Genomic DNA, 18683 nt, shown 5'->3' on the forward strand with positions numbered 1-18683 from the left:
CCATTCCCTTACTCTCTGTTTCTGTAGCCTGTATCTTATTTCACCCTTCGTGTGTCACTGTATTCCTACTGCCCTCTATTTCTATTTCTGTCCTAATCTTTCCATAGTTCATCCCTATAAGTCCTTCAGTACTTGTCTCATATTTCACTGTCAGTGCCTCGTTGTTTCAGAGACCCCTAACATGTCTCTGCCTCGACACAGCACTCCGTCTCCATCTTTCTGTCTTCTCTCCAAATGTGGCTTGTAACTACTCCTTGTCTTTGGCTGGAAAATTAAATTCTCAAGCAGATCCTGTGTCCATTAATGGCTAGAGCAGATGAGCCATTGTCAACTGTCAAGAAAGTTTAAGAAGATAAGAGGAATAAAACATGTTAGATTTGATTAAAAGCTCTCCTTGTTACGGACTTTGCAGATCTTGGGTCAGGTTTCTGTTTAGGACCTAAATATTTCACAATTTCTGAAGCAAGCTGAGCCTTCAAATGTCTTGAGCACTGAAAACACTTAAAACTTGGATTTTAAGATTTGTTTAAGATTTAAGATTTTTTATTTTTAGATAAAGGTTTGTATATCTATACATCCATCCATCCATCTATCGTCTTATTGAATTTCACCCTTAAGGGACTGCTGGAGCCAATCCCAGCTGGTAAACATAATATAATATATATATATATATATATATATATATATATATATATATATATATATATATATATATATATATATATATAAAATATCACAGGTGTGATCAATAACAGTGATTATTGATTATGTTATGTTGAGATATGTCACTGTCCTGGGTTCTGAAATCCTGAAGGAGTGGCAGCGTGTGTTTTCCACAGCAGGAGGTGCTGGTATGGAGGAACAAATTAACATCCTGATTAAACCCACACTAACACAAAGTGTTCAAGGAAATCTATATTTGCCCAAAACGAATAAGCTAATTACTGAATACACACTGTGCTCTTTAAATGAAAGGTAATTTATAGATAAAGATGATGTGTCCACTTGCTTTGAGCCTTCATTTCCCAACATTTAGCAGTTTGTATTGTGTTAGTATCTGTTAAATTTCTGTTTTTATTTGTGCCAGTAAATTGTTGACGTTAGCTCCAATAAGAAAAAAAAACATAATGTGGTCATTTTTCTTATTATGATTTCTCGTGCTGAGTGAAAACCTATTTACTACCTGTGGAGAGCAGCAAAAGGTTTAGATGAGTGTGAGCAGCCCCGGTTTCCAGTAGAGGAAGAAAGCGGAGACGTCACATGGAGAGATGCAACCAGCAATAGCTGCTTCACTAATCACACAACATTAACATAACTACTTACTACAAGCTAATCTGGCTAGCTAGCTCTCATGCTTCGCCTTTGATTTATCATTAATTCGGAATTGCAAATCTGCAAGAAACAAACGCGATATCCATAGACGGTGCAAAACGGGAAGCAACATTACGGTCACACACAGTTATCGTGGCCTCTTCTTGCATCCAGCTGGCAGGATATTTAGGCTAGCTATCGAAACCAGCGATAGCTAATTCTGCCTTGGCTAGCGTCAGGCTAGCCAGCTAGCTAGCTAGCTACTAACATCGCTCACGGTAGTTAGCTAGCTAGCGAGCTGTAGTAAGTTGCGTCATGGATGAACTAGTCGTGGAAGTGAGGGGGACTAGTGGGGCCTTTTATAAGGTAAGTTAATGGTCCTCTGCTGCGTTTTATCATCTCGTTTACCACAGCGCGTACAAACGTTAGACCAACTAAAGCGAAATAGCCTTGCAGGACTAGCTAGGTGGTATCAGTTTGTATGTGTGGGCCTCAGTGCTCCTGTCCAACCTCCACCGAGACGTGAAGGCTAAAGTCTGTAAACACAGCTAAGGCTAGGCTGCTGCTGTAAGCTCAGTGCTGCTAGCTAAATTCAGGAGTTATTGGTGACAAATCCGGTGGTAAAACAGTGTGTTTGTAGTACTGTTGATCATTTTGACGTGATTTTAATCTTATCTGGGCATTGTGCTGTGCAGGTGGGTGCTGGAAACAAAGTGCCTACATTCAGTCATGGTCTGTGTTTTACCAAGTAACTTAATTCACGGTGATAATAGCAAATGTAGATGTTGGTTTCTACTACCTGCACGTTTCCCCTATTGGGCAGGTGGTTTTAGTTTTACCAGGGTTCCTGATATTTGTGGGTTCTTTGGAAGATAAGAGTCAACAAGTTGTGTGTAGGAACATTTGGGTGGTTCTGCATTAGTGTCTTTGATCCTGTGTCACCACAGACTGGGCACAGACAGGAGTGTGTCTTCTGCAGAGCAGGGTTTCAGGTCTATTTCACGGACACTTGGGTGGAAATTGACAGACAGGTGTCGATCCCATGCTCTCTGTATGTCTGTGGAGCAAAAAGTACTTTTAGGTGGGCATCATAAGCAGTACCACTACTCCACAGAAAACATCACATTCAGATGACACTGGTTTAAAAGGACAGGTTGTTTGAATTAGAGGGGATTGCATTAAGACTCCATGTTTTGAATATAAAACTTAATTTTATTGAAGTAAATGTGGGGGAGTGAAGTTAGAAAGCTGATAATTATACATAGATCCAGGTCAAATCTTCACATCTGCTACATGGCTGAAAATTAAACAGCACTAGTTTGTTTAGTGTTGTCCTCTGTTGAATTAGGACACTAAAGCAAAGCAGAAAATAAGACAGTCAGAAATGTGCAGTGCAGCCTCCAGAAAGCAATTTGTGTTATAATCAGTATTGAGTTGTCCCGCAGACCTTTCCTGTAAGCTTTTATTGGACTTAACTGTGGGCATCTAGACTTGTGCTACATTCAGTGTCAGTTCAAGCGTTGTTGATGCAAAGAGAAATGTGTACGTCACTAAAGTTGAATAAATATGATTTCTTTTTAGATTTTTTCTTGGCAATAAATTCAACGTCTGCAGACTCAGCAGTGGATGTAAAGTACTTTCTCTGAGCTGGATACAAACAATATTGTTGGCATGCTGTCTGAAAAACAAGTGTTACTATTAAAATTTAGTTTAGTACCAGCAAACTTGGATTTATATTTAATATGTGGACAGCAATAACATACATTATACACTTAGGCAAACACGTCTTATTGTAGGTGCGGTTCAGTCAATCAAAAAACAGAACTGGCAGCAGTGCAGAAATACTTACTAATGTTTTTGAGTTGGGCTCGCCCTTCCAACCAATCAGCAAATTTGAGTGAGTTCTACTTGATTAGAACGTTTTGTGGCTTCTTATTTATTGTGATTTAATAAAGACTAATACCTGAAGACTTGTGCAGAGTGTGATGGAGTCTTGAGGACAGTAGAAGAGCATAGTGGAGAAGGAGGGCTGGGCACAGCAGAGTGGATTGATTTCCAGTCACATGCATCTTTTTCTTATTGTATTTTCATTATGAGAGTGATCAGTCATAACTTAAAAAGTGATCTATAATCACAGAAGTATTTAAAATATTATGTGGTTCTGATGAACATATTAAATATCGTGATTGCATTTATCTCTTTAATGACTAGTAAACCAGAAGGAGCCCTGAAGTTGTCAAATAACTGCGTAATCCTAATATGTTAAGGACAGCTGCACAGGTTTTGGAAGAAGGATGTTAAATAAGTGCCAGAAAACTCTTAACAGAATGAATACAGCTTTTAAATTTTACAGATTTGTGTGTGTGTGTTCAGATTGGCCAGTACATGCAGTACTTTATAACATGTCATAATAAAACCTCTGTCTTACTTATTATTCAACTACAAAAAAACAACTTTTCCCACCAGTATCTTTTCTCATTCTTTTTTTTTTTTTAAGTTCCTTTCTTTTTGGTGAATGTGGCTAGTAGCCTCAGCCTTTTTCCTAAAACTATAAAACATAATTATTTAAGGAATATTGTACTAGTTCTACTAGAGATTGAACAAGGTCATGTTGTTAGCACAGTTAACAAGCTTTTCTTGAGTCTCTGGGAATTTGGGAAGCTCTCTTTTTGCAGGTCTTTGTCTCTTTTCATCCATTACTGACTGTTAGCTCGCCAGGCTAATGCTACCCATAGGCTAGTGTCTCTTTTGCTCCCTTTTCCTTCCAGGCATGGCATGTCCTACTTGCAAGGCTTGACACATATGGATGCAGACTGTGTGTACAACCAGAGAGACTAAGCAAAACCTGACTCAAAAATGGAAACATTTTGATTTGTTTAGGTTTCAAAGCTTTGAGCTTTGGGCTTGGGCAGCAGAATTGTAGGCCTTTTACATGCTTTGTCCCAATAGAAAGCTTTATGATTTCTTTAAAAGATATGTGTATTTGTACAGGTATGGTAAACCTTGGTAATAATGAATGTTATTTTCCTTGTAGGCCTTTGTGAAAGATGTTCATGAAGGATCAGTCACTGTGGCATTTGAAAACAAGTGAGTAATACACATGCAAAGTAAAAGGAAACACAAAGTGTTAACCTTTTCCCATTTATACTTAGTTTTTATACGTGTTTGTGTTCCTCTGTTCTAGCTGGCAGCCGGAGCGTCAGATCCCATTTCAGGATGTGCGTTTTCCTTCACCACCAGGGGTGTGCAAAGAGATAAATGAGAGCGATGAGGTCGAGGTAGGATTAATTGAGAACTGTTTAAGAAAACATTACAACCAGACGGAGCAGATTTAGAAAACAAAGGTATTATTGTAGGATTGCTACACCCAGAGTACATTACTGCTAATAGAATGGACAATTGATTATCTGTATAAGCTACACAATGTCTTATTATTATTATTAATAATAATAATAATAATAATAATAGGTCTAAAACATACTAGTTCTTGCAAGTTGACTCTCTCACAGGAAGAATTCCCAGACTTCTCAGTTCCTGGGCATGACACATCAAACCTCTAGTAGAAAGTGAAATCTAACAATTGAGAGGAAATTCATAAGCAATGTTGATTTTGCTGAACAGTAAGAGTCTTTCACTGAAAGCAAAAACCTCACACTGTTTGTGCTGTGATTTAACCATTTTTTAAGAAGAATGGGGCAATAGTATGTCTTTCACATTTGGATTTGTTTTCTGTATTTTTGTATTTGTTATTTCCTTCAGCACACCAGACTCACACAAACAGAGTCTGGTGGGTCTAGACCTGAAAACAGAGGGCAACTTCAGAATAATTAATTTTTACTCTCTCCAAGAATTTTGCTCACTAATAATAAATATTTAATGAGCAAATCACTTATTATTTACAGTTTTAGTAAGTTAGGGTATAGCAATTTGCTACTGCCAAGTTGCAGAAAGTTACCCTTCTACAATATTGACTAATAAATAAACACATTTCTGTTTACAGAAACATAACATCTGCTGTACCTATTTTTACCCTAGATGCCCTTAATCGTCTTGACTTTGTGCGGAAAGTATTTAGTTGAATCTAGTAGAGTTGAATCTGTGTGTGTGTGTGTGTTTTCCAGGTGTATTCTAGGGCTAATGACAAGGAGCCATGTGGATGGTGGCTGGCCAAGGTGCGCATGGTCAAAGGAGAGGTAGGTCTCAGTGCTCTTTCTAATTCTACTCAACCCTCTGAATCTACAGTGAAAAACAGGGTATGAAATCATCATTAAAATTTAAATATTATTATGCAGCATGGCAAGAAATGTCCTTAATTATTAGTCATTGAAGTACTGGCTTTATTTTACTCAAAATACAACTTCAACACTGCTGCTGCATTAGTGTTTATGTTTTATCACTTCTATTGTGGATTTAATCCTGTAGGTCTCTAATACTAATGTTAGTAAAAGTAACATTTAAGTACACACATTTCAATTACAGAACTTGATCACTTTGACATTATCTGTGTCTCTAGTTTTACGTGATAGAGTATGCTGCATGTGACGCTACATTAAATGAGATTGTGACGCTGGAGAGGTTACGGCCGGTCAACCCAAATAAACCAGCCACCAAAAACACCTTCATCAAGATCAGACTGGATGTACCTGAAGATCTTCGGCAGATGTAAGCACTCACAGACATTTGAGCTGGAAATGGTTTTAAATTGAAATATTTGTGTATTGCTTCCATGCTTCACTGTAGGGGTGGTATTAGTCAGATCAGGAACAGTGCTAGATATTTAAAACAAAAAATGTTGTCTTTCTTCCTTCATGTTTCCCTCATGCAATCAGAATCTTTTAAAAGCCATGTGAGGTGTCATTTGCCTTTTACTCAATGTGGCTTCCATCATAAAGGCCTGAATGATGAAGTGTTACTAAGGCATCTGTGTGTCGGCCAGGTCAAAGACCAAAATCAAAGGCACAGAGTGCAAAAAAATTAAGCTATCTACATACTTTCTGAAGCCATATCACAAAATGATTTAAGAACAGAAATTATCTGAAATAAATAATTTCTCTAAATGTGTGTTGACAGGTGCTCCAAGGAATCAGCACACAAAGACTTTAAGAAGGCAGTGGGAGCTTTCAATGTGACCTATGACTCAGAGAAAAAGCAGCTGGTCATCTTGGTTCGTTAAACCTCTTATAGATCATTAAGCTATCAGTATAATCATACTGGTGCATCAGGTGCATTAAAATATAGTGTACATCATTTTGTAAGTAATCTTGATCACTAATACACTCCATCAGGCTGTTTTTAATGTTGTGGCTGATTGATGTCTTCTGAAGTCTAAGTCTGTGAGTGAAACGAGCTTTGATTGTTCGTGCAGTCGGTGAACGAGGTCACAACAAAGCGGGCCAACATGATGAGCGACATGCACTTCAGGAGCCTCCGCACCAAACTGTCTCTTATGCTGAGGAATGAAGAGGCCAGCAGACAACTGGAGGTAGACAATCTCTCTCACAGACACACAGTCTTATGACATTCATGTGTATTTAATTTAATAAATCTGTGTTTAACAGTAATTATAGGTTGCTTAAAGGATTAATAATTATTGTTATTAATAAACATGTAATTCATGTTTGCTTTCTTGTAGCACTGATTAAGTATTCTGTGGGTTTCTTTACAGAGTTCCAGACAGCTTGCATCACGATTTCATGAACAGTTTGCAGTTCGGGATGACCTAATGGGTCTCGCCATTGGGACCCACGGGGCCAACATTCAGCAGGCTCGTAAAGTCCCTGGAGTCACTAATATAGACCTGGACGAAGAGACGTGCACCTTTCACATATATGGAGAGGTGGGGCAGCTTGAGTAGTGCATGAATGAACTGACACAGGTCCTATACCACATAACCTGGAAAGAAATTTTCAAAGCTTCTGGTATTGTAAATGTTCATGTTATGAGTGAGTTCTGAAGTTATTTCATGGTTGTTTTCCTAAGGACCAGGATGCTGTCCGTCTAGCCAGAAGTTTCCTGGAGTTTTCTGAAGATGTCATCAAAGTTCCCCGCAATTTAGTAGGTGAGGAAAAACTATTCATTCGGTCCCTTGAATGTAAGGACTAGCCAGTTAATTAAAGTCCCCAGCAGAGAGTCATGGTTAGTAATGATCTTTTTGCTCTTACAGGGAAGGTGATTGGCAAGAACGGTAAACTGATACAGGAAGTTGTTGACAAGTCTGGCGTGGTGCGAGTTCGTATTGAGCCAGAGAATGACAAAAAACCTCCAGTGGCGGCAGCAGCAGCAGACGAGGTCAGTTGGGAAAACAAAACTTTGGTTTGATTCTAAAACCAAAACTCATAATTACACTGGTTTACTTTACACTAAAGTAAGATAGTTAATACCAAAACACAAAATATGTTCCTTATCTGTAACAAATCAATCAGCAGGTAAACGATCTAAAACGTCAGAGATTGCCTTTTACAGAACAACCACCATTTGCCACACAGTCATTGTTAAACTTTCAACACTGTTTAGAAAATTTAAAATGGTTAAATTGATGAGGGTTCAACATCCCAAAATAACAATTGATTTCTGTAGTAGATAAAACTGAGCAAGTGCTAGTGTGCTAATCAGTATCTTGGATGTTCTGTCATAGGGGATGGTGCCATTTGTATTTGTGGGGACCAAGGAAAGCATCTCCAATGCTACAGTACTGCTGGACTACCACCTCAACTACCTTAAGGTTTGTGTAATCATTAGTCTTTACATCTATGAAGATTCTCACTTGACCAGGTCATGGTTATTCCAAAAAAATGCTGATCAGTGGCAGCTAGACTTGTTTTAAGTTCTTGAAGATGTTCTTTATCCAGAAGGCTTTGTCAGTTCTGAATTAGTCATTACATGTTGCATCAGGTCTTATGGACCCTTGTTCTAGGATGGTAGAACACATCAAAGAGTAAAGAAACAACAGTGGCATGCTTAAATGTGTAACTCAGTATATTTACAATAATAAAACTTACTGTATGCTGTAATACTTATACAATATGAAATATTAAGGTGTTTGCCTTCACATGAGATTTAATATAAACTGGGTCAAGTGACCGATATGTTTGACAAGGGTTACCAGTATTATTTGAAAAGCTTCTTAAAACCTGTATTAAGATCATAATATGAACATAAACAGATGTTCCTAAATCTAAATGTTTTAGTGTCTACCTTAAGATACTTTTACTTACACCTACTTGAACATTAATATCTATATATGATTGCATTAATAGACTTTTGGTTTTCTGTTTGTGCGTGTAAAGACCATATCCTGGTTTAGAAATCTAGATGAGCCGTCATTCAGCTTTTAGAAATGTAGCTTGGGTGTGGGTGGGGCTGACTGTCCAGAACTAGTTGGATCAGTCAGCTGCTGTGTTGATGTTAACCAGCAGTTAATCAGGATCAAAACACAACACAATAGTATAGGGACGGTTTAGAGGTGATTCAGAACAACTTAGAAGTGGTTAATGAGACAAGGTGTTGTTTAAGATGACATAACATTAGCTTATATTAGATGTGTTTTGTTGTTGAAAGTGCTACCATGGCTACTTCCGAATATGGGTTTTAGCTGGTAGCTACTCTCCCCTCTTTCCGGTACCACCACTGAATCTTTTAGTGGTGCAGGGTACTAGACCGACTTAGTTCATCCCTGAAAATACCTGCAGTAGAACAACAGAAACCAAGATACTCTAATATGGGATCACAGTCTAGTATTTGTGCACCTGGCTTCTCATCCTAATTAGTTGTAGCAGTCTGTGGTGATAAATTATGCAGTGGTGGTCATACATAAGAAAAAGTCAATTAATAAAATACACTGTACACATCTAATTATTTACACAGGAAGTTGCAAAAGGTTTCTCTGTTTTATGTGTGATTATCAAATACATCATTTAATGGAAATTGAGATATAATTGAAAACATCTTTCTCCAATTCTTCATGTCCACAGGAGGTGGATCAGCTTCGTCTGGAGCGACTTCAGATTGACGAGCAACTGAGACAGATAGGAGGGGGAGGGGGAGGAGGAGTGACGGGGCCAAGAAATCCCAAAGACAAAACCTTTGTGCTTGACAACGGCATGGGGCTGGGAATGATCAGAGGAGCAGGAGGTGGAGGGAAGCCCTACACAGGAATGGGGGGAAGAGGTGGACGGGGGCGAAGAGGAGGAGGGGCAACATTCGCCTCAGGTACGATCAAGTGATTATGTCCTGATAAACATGGGTCAGTTCATTAAGACTGGCAATAATAACAATCATAACACATGCAAGATAAACTAAAGTACCTGAAGCATTAAGCTTTGAGCTCAGACTAAGTGCTCTTGTTGTTTTGGATGGGAAAGGCACAATGACTAAGCAAAAGAGCTGGCTCTCTGACAAATACAGTTTGATGAATGATAATTACTTCACTTACGATATTTTACTACAAAGTGCATCAAACATCAGACCCTAAGTACAGAATGTAAAAAGTACAGTCTCTTCCCTGGTGACGGCTTTATTTACAATTAATCAAAGGTTGCATCCACATCATCTTTAAGTTTAAATAAAACTCAGCTTGTGTACTTTGTCCCCCAGGCACCAACTCAGAGGCATCCAACGCATCAGAGACAGAGTCAGACCACAGAGACGAGCTCAGCGATTGGTCTCTGGCCCCCACTGAGGAGCTAATGACAGGAGGCGGGACCCTGCCCAGACGGACAGATGGGAGGAAGAGAGCAGGAGGTGGAGGGCTGAGAGGACGAGGGGGGAGAGGAAGAGGAGGTGGAGGGTATAAAGGTGGGTAGGAATCATCACTGGTTTTCATGCTTCAAGATTTTCCCCAGCAGGTATTGACTCTAGAGTCAGTAATGATCAGTGGAGAAGCTTGATATTAATGAGTTATGTAACTGCTACGCATCTCCTGTTATTTGACTGCACAAAATGCTAATTCAGAAGATAATGAATGGGAATGATCTGTATTCAAGCAGTAGAAAACAAGAGAAAAAAGACAGAGCAAGCAATTAATGTGTGGTGAATTGAAATAAATAGTTTGATTATACTTTTCATGAAATTATAGCCTCAAGAGTGGAATTGAATCAAATAATTAGATCTCTGCAGTGTGCCGCACAAGTATATTCTCGACATGAGATCTGCATTTATATTTAAAAAACAATCGCTGGTATACTGTAGATTTAATTGTGACACACATAAATGTAATCTGTTTTTGAGGTTTTGGTGATATGACAGTGGCATAATCTGTGCTTCTTGATTCGAGTTTGACATGTTTTCATCTTCCGGCAAATGGTGGGAACAAGGCTGATGGTAATAAACTGAGATTTTTTTTTATCTGCGCTGGTTTAGGTGAAGAAATGCAGTGGAACGAGCCAAGACCTCGACATATCAGAGACCCCAAGGCAAGAGCGCAGGAAGATACCCTGCAGGTAATGCACATATTCAGCTCTACTCTATGTTCTAATGCTTTTCTTTGCACGTGTAAAGACGTTTACATTTCCTATGTGGTTCAGATGTGCTATATAAATAACACTGCTTTGCGTTCCATGAAAAATATCCTCCTCATAGTGTCCTTAATCCCTAAAATGCCTGGCCAACTCAGCTGTCTGTTGTTGCAGTTTTGTCCTGTTTCTTCGACACTGAAAATGAATGCTTAGGCAAAATCATTAAACCCTTAACTTTTATAGCCGTGCTTTAAACAAGGCACCAATTGTACAAAGTCCAAAACACAGCAGACCTCTTGAAAAACTCTTCACACTGTTCCCATACCTCAAATAGACCACACCCACACACAGCCTTTCAGTACAAATATTTTAATGAAGATTTAGCAAGAAGTGAAGGTTGCTTTTAAGGAGGTCGTTAAGTTTTGTTCCCAAATAAACGAATAGCTTGTTGAAAACTGCTAAACTGAAAACCATGAGCCCAAAGCTGTGATTACAATCATACTTTGAATTTTGTGAACCGCTCCACCCCACCTCAAATGCACTTACTCAGTCACGCACACACACAATGATTTATGCACTGATCAGTCTGCGCCTTAGCACTACAAATGGACAGGTTTGGATACAGCATGCGAGGCGATATTGTGATGTGGCTACACCCTGAAAGGTAGCGGGTGTTCATTAACCATCCAGGCCATTGTTTGTGTGAGGTTACAGTAATACTTGATTACTGTAATTGTATTTTTTTCTGAAGCCTTTCCATCTTTGTGTTTATTGAACATGAGTAGAATTTTCACAAAGGCGTACATGAAATAATTTAAAGTATACTGTAATAAGTGCTAAAGACAGTAGTGTTTTGTATAAAATATAAACACTCCCCTCCAAAAGTATTGGAACTATGAGGCCAGTTCCTTTACTTTTACTATAGACTGAAAACATTTGGGTTTGATATCATAAGATGAATATGAGACTAAAGATCAACATTTCAGCTCTTATTTCCAGGTGTTTATGTCTGTATCTAATACACAGCTTACAAGATAGATAGATAGATGCACCTTTTGTTTGAACTCACCCATTTTTCATGTGAGCAAAACATTAAAGTGAATAAGACTTCATATTTAGTTGTAAATTCTTTGCTTGCAATAACTGTGTGAAGCCTGTGACCCATTGACATCACCAAACATTTGTGATGCTTTTCCAGGCTTTCACTGCAGCCTTTTTCAGTTGGTGTTTGTTGTAGGTGGTTACTTCCTTCAGTCTCCTTTTTAGCAGATAAAGTGCTCTATAGGGTTTATGTCTAGTCTAAAACCTTTCACCTCTTGCTACTGATGAACTCCTTTGTTGTTTTGGCAGTATGTTTTGGGTCATTATCTTGCTGCATGATGAAGGATCTCCCAATCAGTTTGGTTGTATCTTTCTCTAAATTAGCAAAAAAACTCTAGATTATTGAGCGTGTGCCAGAAAAAGACATTTATTGTTTGAATAATCAATGTAATAGGACACTTCTGGGCAAACCCACCTGTCAGTTACATGTTCCAATACTTTTGCTAACATGAAAAATGGGTGGATTCAGTCAGAAACTGCTATCTTCTAAGTGGTGTATCAGATTCAGATAAATAAATAAACCATAAAAATGTAAAGCTTGACAGGTGCACCAACAGTAACTAAGGCAGCTAACTGTGATTTCACCAGTTGCAGTGCACTATTCCCTTTGTTTTGAACCATTGCACTGTGGCACCAAACGCGACTTATTTGTTCTTAGATCCGTGTGGACAGTAACAATGAGCGCAGCGTGCAGCACTCCTCAGGGGGCCGAGGAGGAGGGCCTTCCTTAGCCCAGGGTGGCATCAGTGCCAGTGGCGAGGGTCCATCACGCCATCACCATCAGAGACCCAACAGAGACCGAGGGATGAAGAAGGACAAACAGGATGCCCCTCCGCTGGTGAACGGAGTGTCGTAGATAACACCACTGGAGGACCTTCTCACTTACACACACACAAACGCACACACATTCAGAAACACATACACACCCACACCATTGTAGAGTCTCTCTGGCTTTCTCTGTCTTCGTCAAACACATGAATGCACATATGTCATCAGCATGGAAGTTTACTGTAGTGAAGTCCTTTGCCAGAGGTGATTGAGCACCTTCTGGTCTGGTCTGTGATCATACTGGTCTGCTTTGGTCTTGACTGGTATCTCCTGTTCTTCTCAGAGTGACAAATGTGACAAACTGTACTTTTTTGGACAAAAGGAAAAGAAGAGGAGGTATTAAACTAAAGCCCATATGTCCCAAACACACACCATCCTAATCATTTTTTAAAATCAAACAAATTGGGGGAGCTTTTTCCCCTTTTTTCACCACATGCTCACAAGAAAAAATTAGTCAAACAAATCAAGGAAATCATTGGTTGATGGCCAAACAGAATAAACTGAGTTCTAGTCTAAAGCTAATAAATCCAACACTGCAGTGCAGTTGCATTTATTACCTGACTATGCTATGAGTAGTGAAGTTATTCAGCATTTTCAGGGCGCATTTAAAGTTTGGAAATATAAACTCTTTTCAAGAAGGGGCAGATGTATTTGGGAGACCAGAAAAACGTTTATATAGTTTGGGCGCTGGTAGAGCTGCTTATGTCGTATTGATACCCAATTTAATCAAACCTTTCTTTGTTTAAAGGCTCTGTGTTTAGGAACAAAAATAGAACAGGTATGGGCACGGACAGTGTTTTTGTTTTTGTTATTAGTAAAATAATCTAAGGAGTTAACATATAGTTATTTCTGACGTTAAAGTCATCTTTGCTTTGTTTCCTGATGACATAACAAAAAACTGCATAATTTCAGAAAAGTCCAAGACTTACTGCACTTTTATGAAAACGACCTGTTCATAAAAGGAGCTTACCGAAGCAAAAGCCACCCCAGGATTCAGTACTCCTAATTTGGTCACATCACACGACAGAGCAAAAGGTGACCAAGGCATCACCCACAAAAATTAGACCACTGTGCCAGTGAATCACAAACTCCATCAAAACAGTGGGATTAAGGATTATGTGACGTACGCATGTCCAACATGGATAAAGCTACTGTAAAATAAACAGTGACATTACTTAGGATCAGTAAAACACAGTCACGCATAAAAGCTTTGTGGCACATAGAATCCAACATGTGCTGACTCTCATCAGGCTACAGGAAGGGAAGGTTACAACAGGAGTCCACATTCAGACAGATGAGCCTCTTTAACCTTTGTAGTGGGAAATTTCACAGAGAGCACTTCGACTGTAAGATAGACTTTGGTTAATTCCACTTTCTTACATTTAACAAAGTTAACTTAACCACAGTAACTTTTGCGTTAATGATCAGGTTGCAGGATTAAGATGGAAACATCACAACTGTAGAACTCCTGTCGCCTGATCACAAGCTTTTCTTTTTTTTTTTTTTTTTTTTTTAATTTATCCAAACCTCTGTATTTATTTTGTTATTAGAAATCCTTGTTCACGTATTACTGTGGACCAAACAACCTAACTTTCAGTCATACCTAGACAAAATAAAAATGTTGTAAGTTATATTTTATTTCTGGTTATTCTCAGCCTGCCCCACTTACAAATTTTTTTTATTAATCCTACTTTTATTTTGACTGTTTTATGCAGAAGAGGAAATTGACATCAAACCTAAATGTTAATCAGTTACGACAAATTCTGTCATAACTGTTGTGGTCAGTGTTGTGGTCATTATGTGCTTGTAATCTTCATGAAACCACTACAGCAGGTGAACACAATAGATTTAATTTTAGTTCAGAAAATCTCTTTTCACCACAGTCATAGAGCTGCCGTCTGCCACTGTTCAGGTCATATTAAGGCTTTTGCCCTTTTCTTTGTGCCTTGGTTTCATGCTTCCCCATTTTTGTTCCATTTGACCTGCCCTGAATACATCAGACCTTTTTATACTATCTCTTTAAACCCAACGTAACACCCCTGCTGTTGCTTTTCTTTTATTCTTTGGACATACAGTTCATAGGTGATTTATTCTGTAACCCTGTATGTATTTCTATAAATTCTTTCGGGAAGTCACAGCTCTTCTCCAGATTCTGATAATATTTGAATCTTTTAAGAGGTCTAGTGTTCTGGCCTTGGTGTGAACTTGTCTGCCTTGTGCTAGACCTCTCCAAGTTACTGACGATGTAAACAAAAAGAAAACTAGACAATCATCAAATGGCTGAAAGTGACTTTGTCTTACTACAGCAGTTTTTTCAGACATCAAAAGAACACCAGACAAGACAACATGTTAACTTCAGGCTCTCGTTTGGAGGAGCTCCAACCTGCGGATCACTTGACTCGTCTGTTACTAACTTCATAAATATTTTGCATGGAAAATAGATAGTGTCATCTTCATCAAAATAAGTACAGTTAACATGGCATGAAGGCATGACAGACAAGACAGATCATTTACACGGTCAGTTGCCCCAAATTGTGTTCCAAATTTAAAGTGATTGCAGTCATTTAGATGGACTGTGATAGAAAGTATTTGTGAGTTTGCGACTGAAAAAGAAAAGAGTCATATTAGTGTTAGGTTATTTAAGAAAAACAAAACTGTGTGTGAGGAAAAAAAAAAACAAAAAGTGTTCTCAAGGTTTCTCTCTGCATTAATAGGCGTATTGACAACAAAATCCCATTTATTCAAAAGAGTTGCAACGTCCATAACCAGCAGTAAACTGGGATGTAAAGTTTTAGTGTTTAGTTTGGAATAAATACTACTACATTGTACTCCTAGAGTTTGATTCTACTCAAATGTTCTTGTACCCTAGGACTCATTCACAAATAGCCTTGTAAAGTCAGCTGTTAAATTTAGCATCCCTCTTAGCAGTGTCTTTTAAAGGTCAAGTTTGACATTTCTAGAAATTTGCTTATTTGCGTTCTTGCTTGTGGTTCGCTAAGATTGACACCACTCTCTTGTGTACGCTAAATAAAAAGCTAGAGCCAGCAGGTGAATAGCTTAGCTGAGCTGAGCTCAAGACTGGAAACGAACATGTAGCACAGTTTTGTCCAAAGCCTTTTACAAATCTATAAATATATAATTTTACATGGCCCCCTACTTTCAGTTTTATGGTAAACTAACCTAACCTGATGACAGACATAAAAGCGGTATCAGTCTTACTTACACACTATGCAACAAAGTTAACCAGTGTATTTCGCAAAATGCCAAAATATCCATTTAAAAAACGGCTTTGATTGAGTTAGCCATTAATAACCATAGCATAAAATAACGCTGGGTCAGCTCTTTAGGACTCTTAAAAACACAGCTTGTGAGAATTATTCATAATGTGAGCTGATTTATCTAAAACAAAAAGCTGAAAATGCTCAGAGAAACCCCACAGTATTTTGTGTGCCATGTGCCTTTAATTGTGGCTAGTATCACAATGTAGACATGTAAATCAGGGATGATGACATGTTGATAACAGACCAGATGTGGAAAGATGGCTTTTTCCTCTTGTTACTGGTCGAGCTGAGCATTTCTTAATTGTAAGGGTGATTTTGGTTCATCCGGAAACTGCCAGCTTTAACAACCTGTTCCTTTTTAAACGCCGATAGTCTTGTATACTTGTACAGTCAACAAACATAAGCCTGTAGCTTGTGACCTGGTTCAATTGGTGTTTGAAATAGATTCAGTTACTTTTCTAGAACGATGCAGTTCATGATCTTTAGAGGCTAAGTTAAGGATAGCTGTTTCTCCATATAGACCCCCTTTTTGGTTGTGCTTTTTAAATCTAATCTTGGTGATAAACGGTGTGATGATGTTGTTCCTTCTCCATTTCTTTCCTAGAAAGTAACTGAAGTTTCAGAAGTTGATCCAGGTCTTTCTTTACAGAGATCACTGAACCTTTCTAGTCTTGCAGTGCATGTACAGCTTCTATTCTGTAGCTTTGGACAAGAAATAAGTTTAGTTTTTTTGTTTTGTTTGTTTGTTTTTTTCTTCTTTTTTTTTTTTAATCCGTGCAATTTTGTCTTATTTCTTCTTGAGTTTCGCTGAAGTAGCCAGTGATGAGTCAGTGATCCTGTCAACTTCGAGTCAGTGACACATGAGGAACCTTTGGCTTTGAGTAAAAGAAAGAAACTCTTATATAACATGAATCATGAAACAGGCTTTTTACAGAAAATAATTTTCCTCTTTTGTAGATGCCCATTTCTCTGTCACCAATCTGTTCTGACCTTTGCTTTCACTTGTGGTTTACACAGCAACCGTGCTGCACTTGTATCGAGTAAGCATTGTTTGCAGTGCATCAACAAAGTGAAAGTAACCTGTGTATTTTCAATAGCATCAACAATACAAAACAAAAATGATGAAGGGAAGAAGGGAGGATGGTATACTGTATATAATCTCATTATTTGTCTGAGAAAAGGTTTGTACAATTGTTTTAAATGTGCACTTATCCTGATATTTTCTTTTTTGCTGTTTAATATCAGTTAAATGCTAGAGCTCTTGATAATAAACTTAATGACGTGTAAAAGAAAATCAGGGTTGAGTCACACACAGCTGTTATTAATAATGAAATGTCCACAGTGGAGCAGAACGTCAAAACTAATGTTACATAAAATAAAAGGTTTACTTTAACCTAACAAGGGGAAATCCACCCTAAAACAACATTATCTAACAAGGTTTTTACATCCATACAAATTTCTTAACTCACTCCTACACAATGCACATAGAGACTGTGGGCAATTAACTTATCGTCTCTCAGCTACTTGCGCCTCTTAAGCGATGTAAAAAGTTGTGGCACTTTCTTCACGCAAGTCATCTGAAAATCCTTACTTGTTTTTGCGTTTCAGTTTGTGTTTCTCATTTAACTGGTAGAAGCAGTTTTAGACTTTTTAACAGAGCCAGTCTTATTTTTTGTGTTTATGCTAAGCTAAGCACATACAAAGTCTGTATTTACCAAATGCAACTGTTCCGCAACAACGCATGTAACCTATGTGAATAATGTTTTCTGGTGGATTTTCCCTTTAATTTAGGTCTAAAAACATCTCTTGTTCATTAGTTCCTGGACTTGGCCAGCTTTTATGTACCCACATAATTTCATCACATTGATGGCTAATGATGAGCGCTCAGTTTAGATTCCCTTAACTTTGTACTTGTTCTTTTTGACTGGTGTTTCCTAAGGCTGCTGGTAGTGAGACGTATCTCCCAAAAGCCAATTTCCTTGCGCAAAATAAAAAAAAACACACGTTCAAGTTTGATGCATTTAGTAGGTACCACCGATGTTGGGGCTACAGAAGTTAAAGTGTGCACAAAGCTCCCACTGTACCTTCACATCAGCTCTGTTGTGTCACAGTGATGATGATTTCTTGCATCTGTGCTTCAACCTGCTTGTTGGTGTATTTTATTGTGCCTCCAAACACCAGGTTTAGAGTGTAAGTTAAACTCAACAGAAGCAGTTTAATGACTTTTTCATACTTTGGTTTGATTACTAACAAACTGTAATGCTAGACCGAGGCTTGTACTATATTATATAAGTAAAAAAAAAAAAGAAGGGGGCGGGGGGGGGGACTGGTGCATGCTGACCAGTTTGGGGGGGGGGGGGGGGGGGGGTCACTGATGTATTGGTGCTAAGGAAGCATTCTCCAATGGAAATTCTACTTAACTGGTTGTGACATTGTTATCCTATCTTGCTGATTTCCAGTGACCTGCAATGGAAATAACTCATTTAAGATGAGTACAGTCAAGACCATGGTGGAGTGCAGGAAAATAAGAAATGTAGCGTCTCTGTTTGGGAATAATCCTGTGGAAAACAATACAACACTTCCCCTGTAGTACCAACTTAGTGAACCATTTGGGATCCCAAACATAAGTTTGACAAATGCAACAGGATGTGTTCATATATTCATACGATTCATCCTGGCAATATAATAAATATGCGGCCCCCATTTAAAA

At 38.4% G+C, this 18683-nt stretch overlaps 1 protein-coding gene across 1 annotated transcript; it reads left to right on the plus strand.

Annotated features, from left to right (window-relative positions):
- Positions 1–1250: 1250 nt before the first annotated feature.
- On the plus strand, positions 1251–18281 carry fmr1 (FMRP translational regulator 1). The gene is made up of 15 exons (XM_026357717.1): positions 1251–1677; positions 4346–4398; positions 4496–4589; positions 5433–5504; positions 5825–5973; positions 6382–6475; positions 6677–6793; positions 6977–7147; positions 7291–7369; positions 7475–7599; positions 7946–8032; positions 9282–9519; positions 9904–10104; positions 10669–10748; positions 12523–18281. Exons 1-15 carry the CDS (start codon positions 1627–1629, stop codon positions 12718–12720), a joined length of 1809 nt encoding a protein of 602 aa, XP_026213502.1. The 5' UTR covers positions 1251–1626; the 3' UTR covers positions 12721–18281.
- The last annotated feature ends 402 nt before the right edge of the window (positions 18282–18683 follow it).

This window comes from Anabas testudineus, chromosome 10, assembly GCF_900324465.2.
Source record: "Anabas testudineus chromosome 10, fAnaTes1.2, whole genome shotgun sequence".
NCBI lineage: Eukaryota > Metazoa > Chordata > Actinopteri > Anabantiformes > Anabantidae > Anabas > Anabas testudineus.